The sequence below is a fragment of the Pteropus alecto genome, unplaced genomic scaffold (genome assembly GCF_000325575.1).
Source record: "Pteropus alecto unplaced genomic scaffold, ASM32557v1 scaffold25, whole genome shotgun sequence".
NCBI lineage: Eukaryota > Metazoa > Chordata > Mammalia > Chiroptera > Pteropodidae > Pteropus > Pteropus alecto.
Genome location: NW_006441955.1, coordinates 25,095,146 through 25,109,514, shown reverse-complemented (window position 1 = coordinate 25,109,514; position 14,369 = coordinate 25,095,146). Strand labels below are relative to the sequence as shown.

The window sequence follows — 14,369 nt, the reverse complement described above, 5'->3', positions numbered from 1 at the left end:
AATGACTATAATCTTGACTTATGAATTTATATATACCAGTTGGGGTTCTGCTACTTATAGCTTTTTAAAGAAGTGTACCAATTAGTTGAGAAGAACTGGTTATACTCAAACAAGTTATGGCATTCTTATGTAGCTAACAGATGAGACCTTCAAGCTTCTACTCACTAAGAATTCATAAAATCCTCAAACTTGGCCAAGAGCACAGTACATGTTCTGATCATCCTCTAGCATAGCACAGTGTCCTTGTCCAAGCAGATCTGCAAGAGTGAGCCCCTCTTTGATTCAGTCCTTATTAGCATTTGCAAAGCTCTTGTTCTACACATCTGAAAATATTTAATCTTCCCTAGAAGTATTTATCATGTCTCTCTATCCTCTTCAATATTCTCTGCAAAATACAAATTACTCATTCTGAGGAAAAGAACTCTCTGTGTGTCTCTGTCTTGATTTCTGTTTCTCATATGAAAATGTTGTCATGTCTAGTTTCAGAGCTTCCCACAAAAGGAACATTTAAAATTCCTTCTGATGAAAAAAATATACCTCCTGATGGTATCTGATCAAAAAGAGAGCCCAAGTTTTTCCGTGTTAGGGCACAGCCTTTAGTCGTAGAGCTTAATTCACACTTAATTTTGATAAGAGACACCACTTTGTATTTTAAATAAGTGAAAACTAAGGCTTAGAAAGCTTAAGCAATTTACTCAGGATCACCCAGCTACTGAGAGATAGAAGTAAGTTCATGTATTTCGAATTCACATTTTGTGCTGTTTCACTACTATCTATCCTTTCATCTTTCCATATAAACAAGATTGAAGGAAGTAGATATTTTCTAGATCCATGGAAAACTTGTTCCTAACTCTCGAGTTCTACAAATGGTTTCAGGGTAAGTTGTGAGAGACCTAGCAAATGCACATCTTCTGAAAATTATTTATAAACTTTCATTCTTTATTTTACTTAGTGAAGATGTCAAAATAAATTACTTTCCATCTTGTTGAAAAATTAAAGAGATCTTATCTACAGTAAACATTTCTTCCCCTATTTTGCATTGCTTTATCTGAATACTTGCCATGATTATCCAACAATTAACCAAAATATCCTACCTAAAATCCAGGCTACATCAGATTATAGATCAATATATGGAAGCTAAAAGATGAGTTAAAAGCATCATCCATTTAAATTGTCCTTAATCTTATACTTCTAATTAGCAGATCTATTTTCTTTAGGAAATATATATATATTCTTTTGGATTCTTTAAAAAATTCTATGATTTTCTTTAATTAATATTACCATATCAATATAGGTAGTATTAAACCAAAATAAAAGTACAAGTAATATGAAAGGAAAAAGCCTGGAGAAAAATAGGTACAATATTTTGAATATTTCAGAATGTCAGAATTTTATCAAGTATTAAAGCCCCAAATAAGGCTGTGCTAGGAACTAAGGGGAGATTAATAGAGAAACCATGCTCTCAAAAAGTATATCAGGGTGACATATAAACAGACAACTCTAAGATAACCTATTAGTAAATAAGGTAATATTTTGGAAAAGCAACTCTGAATATTTCTTTGCCCCCGTTTACATCTTTCTTGGCTTTACATTGCTCTGGGGGTCAAATCTAAAACCTTAAACAAAGCCTATGATAAGAGTGATGGTTTATTTTCCGTAAAAATTTGGACTTTTTGAGAAAGTTATAAAAATTTGGAGCTTTTGAAAGTTAAAGTAGATGATAAAAAAATACTTCAAATTAGTTTTATTATATTGATGGGCTTATAAAACATCTCTATTCAGCTATCTATTTTCAAAGTAATTCTTTTCTACAAGGTAAAAATTATTTGAAATAGAGAACCATGAGCCTGACAATGACAGGCATTTGGAATCTTTGTTCTACTACTCCCTGATACTGTTCCTAACCACTCATGCCTGAGCGTATGGAATGCAAGGTGATGCTTACAGCATATCTGGATAGGGTCTAGAAGGAGAGGTGGACTATTGCAGAATATATTCCATATTCAAGTACATGTGAAAGTGAGAATGGTCACTGCATACATGATTCTCACACAGTAACCCAGGAGACAGGGCAAAAACTGGAAGTGAAGCATCCCGAACCTATCTGAGTTTATCTTAAGATGCTAACAAATAAAAAACTCAGGTAAGCACTAACCTGAACAGAACACTCGGCAACAGACATGAAAAATACCGGCCTTGGCAAACAGGCATAAAGTGGACATTCTACCTAGGAGGCACAGCGTGTTCTGGCCACTGACAGCTGCTTAGCCTCCTTTCATATGACTCTCCCACTGGCTTTTGTTTTAATCACATTGGCTGCTATACAGTTTTTGAGAGGGTCTAGGTACCCTCCAATCTCAGCACCTCTATACTGAAAGACTCTCTATTGCCTCCCTCTGGCCATTCCTTTATCCATTTAACTCTTCTTTGTCTTTCAAATAATTCAAACAATACTTCCTGAGGAAAGTACTCCGTGGCTTGAGTCTATTTTATATTTTTGTTATATGCCTGCATAGAAGCCTTCTTTTTTCTCTTTGAATACTTTCCTAAATTTCAAATGACACATGTGTTAATGTGAATAACTGATTAAAAACTGATTCATATCTGTCTTCTCTAGGAGACTATAAGCACTATGAGAGCAAAACTTTATGAAATTTCTCTTACTTTAGTGTCCTTAAGGTTTACCACATAGTAATAAGTCAAGTAATATTTTTGGATGAATAAATAAATAATGCACCAAGCACAGTAGTCAAAAAATGTCAATTGCTTTCCCCCAAAAGAAATTTAAAGAAAGAAATCATCGTCATGGAAATGAGATTATTTTGAGAAGACTTCACAAAAAAAATAACATGTGAAGCATTGATGATAGCCTATCACTTTAAATTTATTTCTTTTCTCCTTTGGAATGATTCCTATATCTATTTGTGGCATGCTTTCACTAGGAATTTTAACACTGGCATTTATGTTTAACTGAATAAAATGAGGTCCTGGCCAAATAATGGGAGAAGTTTCAAAATATGGTTAGTAAAAATACCACACCATGCGTTCTTTCTACGCATTGGATTTCTAATATGTACGTGAAGATAATGATGCCAACTCTATATACAAAGCTACTATTACAAAAAGAAATGAAAATTAAATTAATAAAAGCATCCTTTAAAAGTCAAAAAAGGAAAATTTTTAATAATTTGGGGGATAATCTTATGTCTCTTTTTTTGAATTTTTGCCTTTTAAATTGCTGATAACTTTATATACATCTTTAAACTTGATTTTGCAAGTTCTATCCTAGGTTCTGAGTAAGTCAAATGATTTCTATTAGTTTTTATAAAATTTGTTCGTTCTTACTAACCTCTGTCCTCATTTTGTACAGCATGTATATACAAAAAGCATTTTTCCTTGCTTATATCTTAATAAAAGAGATTTTATCACTCGGTTTCATTATTACATTAAATTGAACAATTGTAAATATTCTTCACACATAGTTTTTCTCCTTCACCTTTGTTCCTTTACTGGTATCTTTCTATGGCTTATAACCATCTACAGTTAAAACCAGCTATAAAAATAAGCCCATGAAATTTACTTGCACCCACAGAGGTCACTTTAACCTTCATGTGTACAAATTTCTTAGTTTTTTTCTACCTTTTGATTCTGTTTTAGAAACCAGTAAATTATTCTTTCAAACACTGGGGTGGTGGGGTGCAGGGGCGGACAGCTATTAAAATATTTCTAATGGAAACATGTTAAAATTTTGAAGTGTAAATATTTTTAATGCCTTAGATGATTATATATTGGAATAGGATTTTAGCCATAATAAAAGAGTGTAATTATTGAGCTATTACCTCAAGAGATGTGGGAAGATGTGAGATGACAAATATATATTTTTTAATTTTTTAAATCAAATTAATGGTTGAATGCTCTTTTACATAGGCCATTAAAGATACCTAGGATCTGGGTATACCGTTCTTTATTCTTTTATTCATTCAACGAATGTTTATTGAATATCTGTTATATGACAGCTTTCGTTTTAGGCCTTGGGAATACATCATTAAATAAAATAGAAAAAAGTCCTTACTTTTACGGATCTTGAATTCTAGACCAGGAGTCAGCGATGACCATAGCCTGTTTTTTTAAATATATTTGTATTATGATACAGTCACATTCACTTGTTTGCATATTATATAAAGCTGTTTAATGGTAAGGCAGAGTTCAGTAGTTGTGATAGAGATCATACAGCCCTCATAATCTCAACTATTTACTATCTAACTCTTCACAAAAAAAGTTTGCTGACCCCTATACTGCACTAGAGTGATATAAGAAAAAATCACTACCCTCTCCCATAAAACATTTCAGAATATCATACTGAACTTATTTAAAATGTTTCTTATACTTAGATATGCAGTAATTTTGTCTATGGATTGCCTTTTGAAATGTAGTTACTCCTTCCTTTTCTATAAAATTTTTGAAGGGAGTCAGATTTTTTTACCTGAAAATTTCAATTCTATGCTAGAGGAATTTCTACAACAATGAGAAACGGTTTATGTGAATGATAAATGCCTGACTTATTGTCGAATTATATCTACTTATAAGATTTATTTTGATGACATTATTTTAGAGAAAAGTCCTGAAAGTGGAAAAAAATCTTCTATTTTCTATTGAAGACATATTGCCCAAAATAAAGACCGACAGATATAAGTTCTAACGTTTTAAGCTGCTGTTTACAGGTTCAATGAGACCATAATACAAAATAACGCTTATCATTTGCTGACTAGATGTATATAAGATTTATTGTTGGGCATTTCAATATCTGAGACAATCTGGAAGAACATTTTTTCATGTGAATGTAATAACTTAGTGATAATAATTTATGTTTGTTGAGATCTTATATGTTGAGCATTATTCTAGGTACTTTACATTAATTATGTAATTTATTATACACAACAACTCTATGAGATCAGTACTAACATTATCTATATTTTATAGACAAGGAAAGTAAAATACAAGGAATTAAATAAATTGCCTAGTTAGTAAATATCAGAGCTGGAATTTGCATTCATGAAGTGTGGCTCCAGAATTCATTTATTCTCTTGCTTTTTTTGAAACTGTCAAATCATATAAGGCAACAGTCTCCCTTTTTGACTAAAGAGTTACTCAGTAAAATATACGTACCTCAATAAATGTATGTTTTAATCTTTAAAAATTACATACATTTACTACTCTAATATTTTGTGCATATTATATTATCTATTACATATATAATTTATATTATAAATGTACTTGAAAATATATTTTAAAAGATTGAAGGTGAAAGAACAATATTTAAATATTTTCAATATGATCCTCATTAAAATATTAGTGTTTCATTTTTTAATGAAATATTGATTATGCTTTTAATACAATTGAAATGTAAAGATCTAAGTTCAGTTTACTTTAATACTTGGTTTTAATGGTTATCAGAGCTGAAAGCCCACAAAAATACACTAAATTTGTACTTTACTATGAATATGAAGTAAATATATCACACTGATTACTCTGTTCTAAAACTCATTTCTTCAAATCTTCAGTAATGCTTTCTAATTTTACTTTCCAACAGTATTATTGAAAAAATGTATATTTAAATTTATAAAGAGAATTCATTTAAGTTCTTGCCATATTATTTTCCATCTATTATTTCAGTTAATTTACTTCATCATGAAAAACAGAGCTTTTCTCTAATTGTTCATGACTTTTTAAAACTCTAACAATTAAGTAGAAAACATTAAAAGAGACTTCTAAACATGTATTATTGACTTTAGAAAATTCATATGTTTACTTGAGGGTGCATGATTTTAAATAAAACTGAAAACTGTGACTCTAAATGCATACTTGAAATAGTCCCCTTAATAATTTGAATTTTTAAGTAACATTTTATGCTATGGGATTAGCATTATAATTAAGGCATTTAAAGGGTTGATTTCAATTGAGAAGTAATAAAAAAAGAAAATCAGACAGAAAACAAAACTCCAACTACTTGATTCTAATCTAGCTAGTGGATAATTTTTAAAAAATTAATAGATCATATTTTCCATTTTAAAGCTTAAATTAAAAACCACTTAGCTATCTCTGCAGTTGTCTAGGTATTGAGAATGAGTTGATTTTTTGGGGCCTCTCTGTCAGCCAGAAGAAACCCACCCTTTGTCCATGGCAGAAGCAGCTGTGTCCTAGGCCAGTTAACTTAAAGGTAATAAAATTATTTGAAAGGACACAGTAGTTGTGACCATGACACATTCTCAAATGAACCAGATTCCATTTGATATATATGAAAAATTAAAGCTTGGATCTAAAAATGCTGTAAGAGAAATTTTCTCATTCTTTTTGGAGAGATCTGACATCAGCATATAGATGGCTTCATCAATTATTGAGAAAAAGACTAAGAAAGGAAAAATGACTGATTGGGATGCTTCATTTTGAAGTCTGAATGTGAAGCCCTTGGGTTGAATGTACCTGTAGGTCTAAATCTTTCAGAATTAGCTCCTGCTCTCTCACCAGCTCATCTATTTAAATTTTTTGTTTAAAAAAAGTAAGGCACTTAAAAATTTTTATCACACTCTGTCAAACATCAGAACGTGTGTGCCAAACTTTGAAGTAACTGCATATATAAATGAAGTTAAGAAACAGATCTCTGTACAGATAAATATCTCTTAAGATGAAGCAAGGGGAATGATTTTAAATTTAAAATATTACTTTTTCTCAAGGGTCAAGTTTTCATGACTTTGAAGTTTTTTTTCACAGCTATTTTCATTATCTTCTGTATTCTAAAGTACAGCTATGAATTTCAGAGTTCTTTTGTTTGCCATCTAATGTCCTTGTCTTATTTATTCCTAGAAAAGTATTATGGATTCCTAGACAAGCTAGAACTGTTTTTTGGGTTTTTTTTTAATTGAGACATAAATGATAATGAATACTTTTTCATTGCAAGTCATTAATTATCCCTTGTGCTTTTATGGCTTTAACACTTAGAGATAAATAATAAGGAAACACAGCTAGTAAAATCAGCACATCTAGGTAAACACTAATGAGCAAAGGTGTGAATCATTTTAAAGACACCATTTTCTTAAGGTTAATAATGATTTTCTTAAAAAAGTACTCATATATTCAAGTCAGCTATCACTGATGTCATCATTGCCTGTAAGTACAGTGCTAATAGTATCTTCCTATTTAACCTAAAATACATATATTTCTATCTCTATCCTCAAAGTCATTACTTCTGAAATAACTGTGAACTATTTCTTATCAGAAATTCTTTTTAATTCTATATAATTTGTTTTGAGCTTTTGTTTCTCCTATCTCAGACTGTTCATATTTATTTTATTAAACATTTTCTCTCAAAAGATACTTTTCTATACCATGTAAAATGCAGAGTTTCAACTTAATTTCCACCTCTAAGTAAATAAAGTCATATGCATTTAAGTGATACTTATTCTTATTTACAGTTTTTCACTCTATTAGGAAAGAGATTTAAACTAGTTCATATTTTTATAAGTAAAAGAGAATACAGGGAGTGTAAAATAAGCAAATGTAGGTTTTTCCATTTACCTCAAATTGCTGAATATTATAACATGATGTTGGATTTGGCTCTGAGTTTTGAAGAAAAAATTATTCTGATACTTATTAAAATGATAAGAAAGAGTTTATTTTGGACTACTGTGATAGGTGTCAAGACTATCACAACAGGGGAGAGAAGTTCAGTTCAACTCTGAATGCAATAAAGACATCTGGGAATTAGAGCCAAGGAACCTGTTGTGTGTTGGGGGTGGGGGAGTTGGTGGATGGAAATGTACTAAGAGGTGACATCAAAGTTGAGGAGAATTCTTACTTTAACAAGATTCTGGCTGAAAGGCAGGCCATAGTGATCAGATACCAAGGCCGAACGACAAATTTGATTAGATACTGAAAGTGATTAGATGTCAAGAGTGGAAGAATCCTCTTTAAGCTTACCTAGCAGGATTCCTGCTAAAACTGGACTCTGCAAGGATGGACACTGAAGCCTAAAGCCAAGACCTAGATGAGAAAAGGGCTGAGAGGAACCTGACTAAAGTTTGGTTAAGGAGAATCTTTGTCAGTTTTCTAGTGACAAAAGCTAGGGAAGAACATGTTGGCATACAGAATCTATATTGTCCAAACATAGTAAAGAATACCATCATTTTCTACATTTCCACAGAATTTATTTCAGATCTGATTTATCATTTGGGTTTAAGATTTTCATAAAAGTGAACTGAGAGGCAGTATGTAGATCAGCAGCACTTAAGAAGAGGTGGTGAAGAAGTGAGCTATGAGAATATCTGAGGGCCCAGCAAGTAGAACTATCCTAAGGCATGCTTGGTGTGTTGGAGGAAGGACAGAGAATCCAATGTAATGGAATAAAGTGATCAGAGGACAAAGCAGAACTTGAGGGAAGAGGCATACCATTTCAGACCTTAGAGGCCATTGTGCAATTTTCAGGTTTAACTCAGAGGGAAAGCCAGCCAGTTTAACTCAGAGGGAAGAGAGAAATGGTCTGACTTACATTTTAAAGGGATCAATCTGTCTGTGTAATGATAATAGACTATAGGAAGGCAAGGCTGGAAGAGAGGAGACCAGTTACAAGGCTTTTCCAATTAGACTTCCCAGTAGAGAGGTCAGACAGGACCTAAAGGTAGTATTTTCAGTCAGAGTGTCTGATCACCTGAGAAATGAGTGTATATAAGTAGGTCTAATGCCAGATCTGAAATGACCACTTATTTTCTCTGAGTTGCCCTTCTTTGGCTCTACTGGTCCTTCAAGACTGGCTTAGAAACCACATGTTAGGGTATCATCCTGTGTTCTTTTACTTTATTATGCAAACTTTACTTTATTATGTCACTTATTGAATAGTGTTATACTTCCCTGTTGACTGGTCATCTCCTCCATTGTATTGCTAGTTCCTTGAGGAAAAGACCTAGAGTACATAAGTGATTCTGAGTAAAAGAACAAATAAAAACCTTTGCATTTAAGATAAAATCTAGATATTATTCATCACTTTCTACCTCACCCACCTCCCCTCCTCCTACCTTTCCCTTAATGTACTATACCTCAGCCACTGTTATTAATTCTTTAAAGCCATACCGCATTCTAAACTCTCTCAAGCCTCATGGCTTTTTTCTACAACATTTCACTTCATGGAATGCCTTTTTCCCCTCATTATTGATCTGCTAGTGCATTATAATGCATCAGGTTCTGTTTTAAATGCTAAATCTTAAGAGATACTTCCCGAAACTTCATTCTAATCCATACCCATTTTGTCTCTCCTAACAATCTAAATTTGCGACTTAATGGCATATATCACAGTTTGTAGATTTATAAGTATTTGGATGAATATTTGTTTATATATTTTCTTAATAAGTTTATGAGAATAAAGGACAATTTCTATTTTGTTCATTCATATGTACCAGCCCACATTACTATACCAGACACTTAATAAATTCTTTATTAAACATTTATAATAAATGAAAATAAAAAGCTCCATATTTTATTATTTGCTTCAATTCTCACCAAAATCACATATTTGTTCACTTTTCTTGTATGTAATCTAGAATGTGCTTACTGTTTGAGAGGATATTGTTTAGCTATTCCTCTGTACTATTTCCTTTATTAAATATCAAAGTAGCTTTTCAAAAAAAGTCCATATATTTGTATTATTATCAATGAATGTAGATAACACAATCACTGCATTTGTGATTGTTTTCATTATGTAAAATGAAAACAACTTTTGATAAAAATGTTTTCATCTGTTCTCTCTTACAATTGGGAAAATACAAGTTTATGGAATAAAAATTAGTCTCCTACTAGTCCAGCAGCACCTGCTTTTTATAACTATGTAAACATTTTCCCTTTTGTACAGAAAAAAAAAATGTGCTTTCTAGAACTGGATCACCCCTAGGGAATGTTCCATTTTCACTTCTCACTATTTAGCATATGATGTAGAAGAGCATATCCAAATGTATAAGTACTTAAAGAAACCACAGCAGTATGAGCAACTATTTTCCAAATCTGTTTTATCAAAAACAGAAGTTTAAGAAACTTAATTTAATAAGTATTATAAATTATTTATATGGAAAAATTATGTTAGAGAAAAATTTTTTTAGCATTTAAAGTTTTTCTATCTTATAATGCTTCCTTTGTTGAGATAACAAGTTCAATATAAAAACCTCGTAAAAATTCTTTGAAGATTTTAAAACCAATGTTGTTATGCATATACTATTTATACTAACTAAATTTTTTAATATTTTTTATTATTTAAAAATATGGATATATTTGTAAAATTAAATACAACTATAGTTTCCAAATTTATTTAAAGACGCTACAGCTATAGAAACCTAGAAAATACTGTGCATCCTTTTTTCATAAGCAGTAAAGAACATTTATAAAATTAAATATTAAATTATTATTTCAGTTATTTGAACATACGATAAGGTGAAACTGTCAACTAAATCAATTTAAATATACTTTATCACCCCTCTGCAATTGCTGAAGACTTTTCTTTGCATTGAAGCATGAATGTAATTAAAATTAATCATATAATTAGAAGTAATAAATGTTTGGAAGCAGGAAGAAGGGACTCGATCTTTAATCTTCTAAAAGATTTTTCTCTCAAGGACCTCTCCATGGAGAAGTGAAAATATGACATTATCTGACCCATTATTTTATACTGTTTTTATAATAATAATTTTTAAACTTCATTTTGAGAAACTATGTAAAACTCCTTAGAATATAGAAGAAAAAAACATAATTTTTCTATAACTATCAGCTTTTGAAATATTAAAGTAAGAATTAGATGAAAATTAAAATATTGCCCCTTGCTATTATTACAAAATAGCTTTTGAAAAATTTGGATTAATAAAATATATTCAATAAAGGATTAATCTAAAAATTATTTCTATAATATTTAATATTTTGAATTATTAGTGTGCTCATAGTAAAAGAGATATTCATTTAAACTATTTTCCTCAATTAGTCTTCTGACACTGCAAATACTACTTACAGGTTTTCGAAAAGGAAATAGAGGAAACTTTGCATAATGCAATCACTTTAAAAGAGGTGTAAATTCTGTGTATTCTCCTTAGCCCATATTAGAAAATACAAATAATAGAATGATAAATGTTTATCAATAAAATATATGTTCCTTCAAACTTTTGTTTTATTGATTAATATTTTGAAAGTTTCTGAAGTAAAACCTAGGGAAAGGAAATCTCAATATAAATATTAGAGGAGATAGCTAGATGAACCATACAAAAGAATGTACTTTCAAACATTTTCTAGCAATAGAAAATTGAGAGTATTTTGTTGAGTTTTCTAATTCTCTTTCAATTTCTCTTTTCCAGTTTAAATTTTTAAAGGATTAACAGAATTATCACTAACACTTGTCCTCAGAGAAACAACACACAGTTTAATGAACGAAAATTTGATTTCTCAAGTGTTCATAAAGTTTTCAAATCAAAATTTATCTTAATATGTATATTAATCATAGTATTTGCAGTTGATGCTCATCAATCTATAGATGCGATCATAGCATCTGAAGAAGTTTCTTGAACAGGTTGCTTAATACAATCTAGCAAATTGTACTACCATTTGTATTAACAATTTCCATGAAATTTAAAGATCAACCACAGATTTATTTGCCTAAGTTTATCAGAGAATTTGTACCTTATAATAGACATAAAAATGCCATGATGGTCTGGTTTCTGTTTATTTAAAATTTTTGCTATTTGTTTATTTGCTTTATATGTATCTAATTTACTATAAGAACTATCCCTTCTTTAAAATTAATTTATTTTCTCAGGTTAATCTCTTGGCTTTTGGAGTTATCATATACAAAGTTTTTCGTCATACTGCAGGGTTGAAACCAGAAGTTAGTTGCTATGAGAACATAAGGTAATTGTTTCTTTAAGTCTACTTTCTTTAGTAATTAAAATCTTCAGTAACTTAAAGTATAAATAAGTTTTGGAAGGGCTATTTTTTAAATGATTTTTCACCTTTTCTTCTTCCATATTTAAAATACTTATTGTTATATAGAATTTAGTATGTTTAATAAGCCTATAATCACTATAGATTAAGTGGTAAGTAAAACAATCTTTTTAAACACACTCTCCTTTGAAAGAAAAGATGATGACTATTTTAAGTAAAAGGAGCCCTTTGTGATTTTCTTTTGCAAAAAATTTCTCAAAGCTTTGTCACTGTTTCTTTCTTGTTTCCTAGTTTGCATGCTGCCATGATTTGTTTTTCTTCATCTTCCTCTCTTTAAAACTGATTTATTGAGACTGTGAAAATAGTTTATTCAGGAAAAACTGAAGAGTACTATAGGGAACATTAGACACAACTGACGTTTGAGTGCTTGGGAACACTCCTGCAGTTTCAATACCATGCACAAGATTTATAGTTAGGATTTAGCAAATGTTTGACTGATTACTTTTTCTAACTCCTCACCATTCATAGTTTCATGTAGTGTGCTGGTTTTAATAAAGTTAAAAGTGACTCATTTTCTGAGGTACACTGTTAAAACATCTTCTGCAGTAAAGAATGCTGAGACTAAGAATGAATGAGAAAATAATCATCAGTCACCTCATTTTTAAGACAGTGTTCTCAGTGAGCAGAATTGAATATTGTTATACCAAAAGTCAATAAGTTGAAAATATGTAAGAGTGAGTATACACATGTATTATTTTTTAATTTTTAAGAAATCAATATTCCAACATAAATTTATTTTGAGGTTAAGATATTGTAAAAACAAAACAAAAAAAATCTAGATTTCTATTTTACATGTTCTTCTCTACTAAACCTGAAAGAAAAACAGAAGCTTCCTTTGATGTCAAGCACATGTGCTGACCCCAGTTCTCATAGTATATTTTTCAAGGTTTCTTAAAGAAAATATTTCCTAACAGATATATGTCTTACCTTCGGGAATTATTACAACATTAGATTCGAAATCAAAGCATACATACTACAGTACACCGGATAAAAATATTTTAAGATTAAGGAAATTCATTGAAAAGTACCATATTTTAATAATGCCGCCTTGATTTTGGAAGCACATCCCTGCCACAGTGCAGCAGCATACCCTAAAAGCTGTCCCATGTAACTGTAACACAGTTTGTCAGTTTCAAAATTGTTATTGGTCTTGTCAAAAGATTTCTTAGTTATACCAAAAACTCATTTCCCACCTAATTTGAGGAATTCATGGATGTGTTGAGTATACGTAATTTTAACTGGAACATTTCAAATATGTTCTAGGTCTTGTGCCAGAGGAGCCCTCGCTCTCCTGTTCCTTCTTGGCACCACCTGGATCTTTGGGGTGCTCCATGTTGTACATGCATCAGTGGTGACAGCTTACCTCTTCACCATCAGCAACGCCTTCCAGGGGATGTTCATTTTCTTATTCCTGTGTGTTTTATCTAGAAAGGTAAGCAATTTGTTATTTTGGTCAATTCTATAGTATACTTATGTAGCATCAGTTACCAAAGTGTTAAAAATTCTTATTCTCATAGATTTATGACTTGTGCCTTTATTGCCTAAACACAGTACATTTTAGTATAAAAAAAAAATCAGAACACCTAGCTAGTCTAAGGAAAATATGCTTTTAAAAAACTTGCTATTAGAAATAGGAATGTAGCTTATATTCACTTGAGCATATTCTCCCAAATAATCAGAAAACATTAATAATTTAGAAAAATAAATGTAACAATTTAATGTGATTTGAAAATAATTTGGTGTGATTGTTGCAATTTTATTTAACATTTCTCCCTTCCTTTTTTTAGATCCAAGAAGAATATTATAGATTGTTCAAAAATGTCCCTTGTTGTTTCGGATGTTTAAGGTAAACAGAAGGAACTATGGATAATTATTGCTACACAAAAATTTTAAAAAGCCAAGCTGTGGATAGCCAATGTATAAAAATGACTGGAACAAATTATTCAATTATTAATTACTAGAAAATCAAATATTTTAAATCAGTTTTTCTGTTTAAAGTATAGGAAATGTATATAATAAGAGATAAAATTATGTACCATTTAGCTATAGTATGCTTCCCTACATGACTTAGTTATGTCAAAAATAGTATTGCAGCTCTTTGGAAAGTAATTGGTTTCTCAGGAATGATATCATTGTGCCTAAGGAAAGATTTTCTTTCTAACACTAGAAATATATGAATGTCCTAAAGGAAACCATTGGCTTGATATTTTGTGACTGATGTTGCCTTTAAAACTAGTCCCCTATTACCTTGGTGATGAGCTCTGTTACAGAAAGTGGAACATAAGAGAATGAAGGGGCAGAATATAAAACAGTTAAAAAGGAATGGCTGTTATAACAGTGGGATGTATTTT

At 30.8% G+C, this 14,369-nt stretch overlaps 1 protein-coding gene across 1 annotated transcript in view; it reads left to right on the top strand.

Annotated features, from left to right (window-relative positions):
* The window catches only part of ADGRL4 (adhesion G protein-coupled receptor L4), a 98,279-nt gene extending 84,411 nt beyond the window's left edge, over positions 1 to 13,868 (top strand). Inside the window, exons 13-15 of the mRNA XM_006919351.1 lie at positions 11,834 to 11,925; positions 13,282 to 13,450; positions 13,806 to 13,868. Coding sequence (XP_006919413.1) covers positions 11,834 to 11,925; positions 13,282 to 13,450; positions 13,806 to 13,868 — 324 coding nt within the window. The remainder of the gene's footprint in view (positions 1 to 11,833; positions 11,926 to 13,281; positions 13,451 to 13,805) is intronic.
* Positions 13,869 to 14,369: the final 501 nt, after the last annotated feature.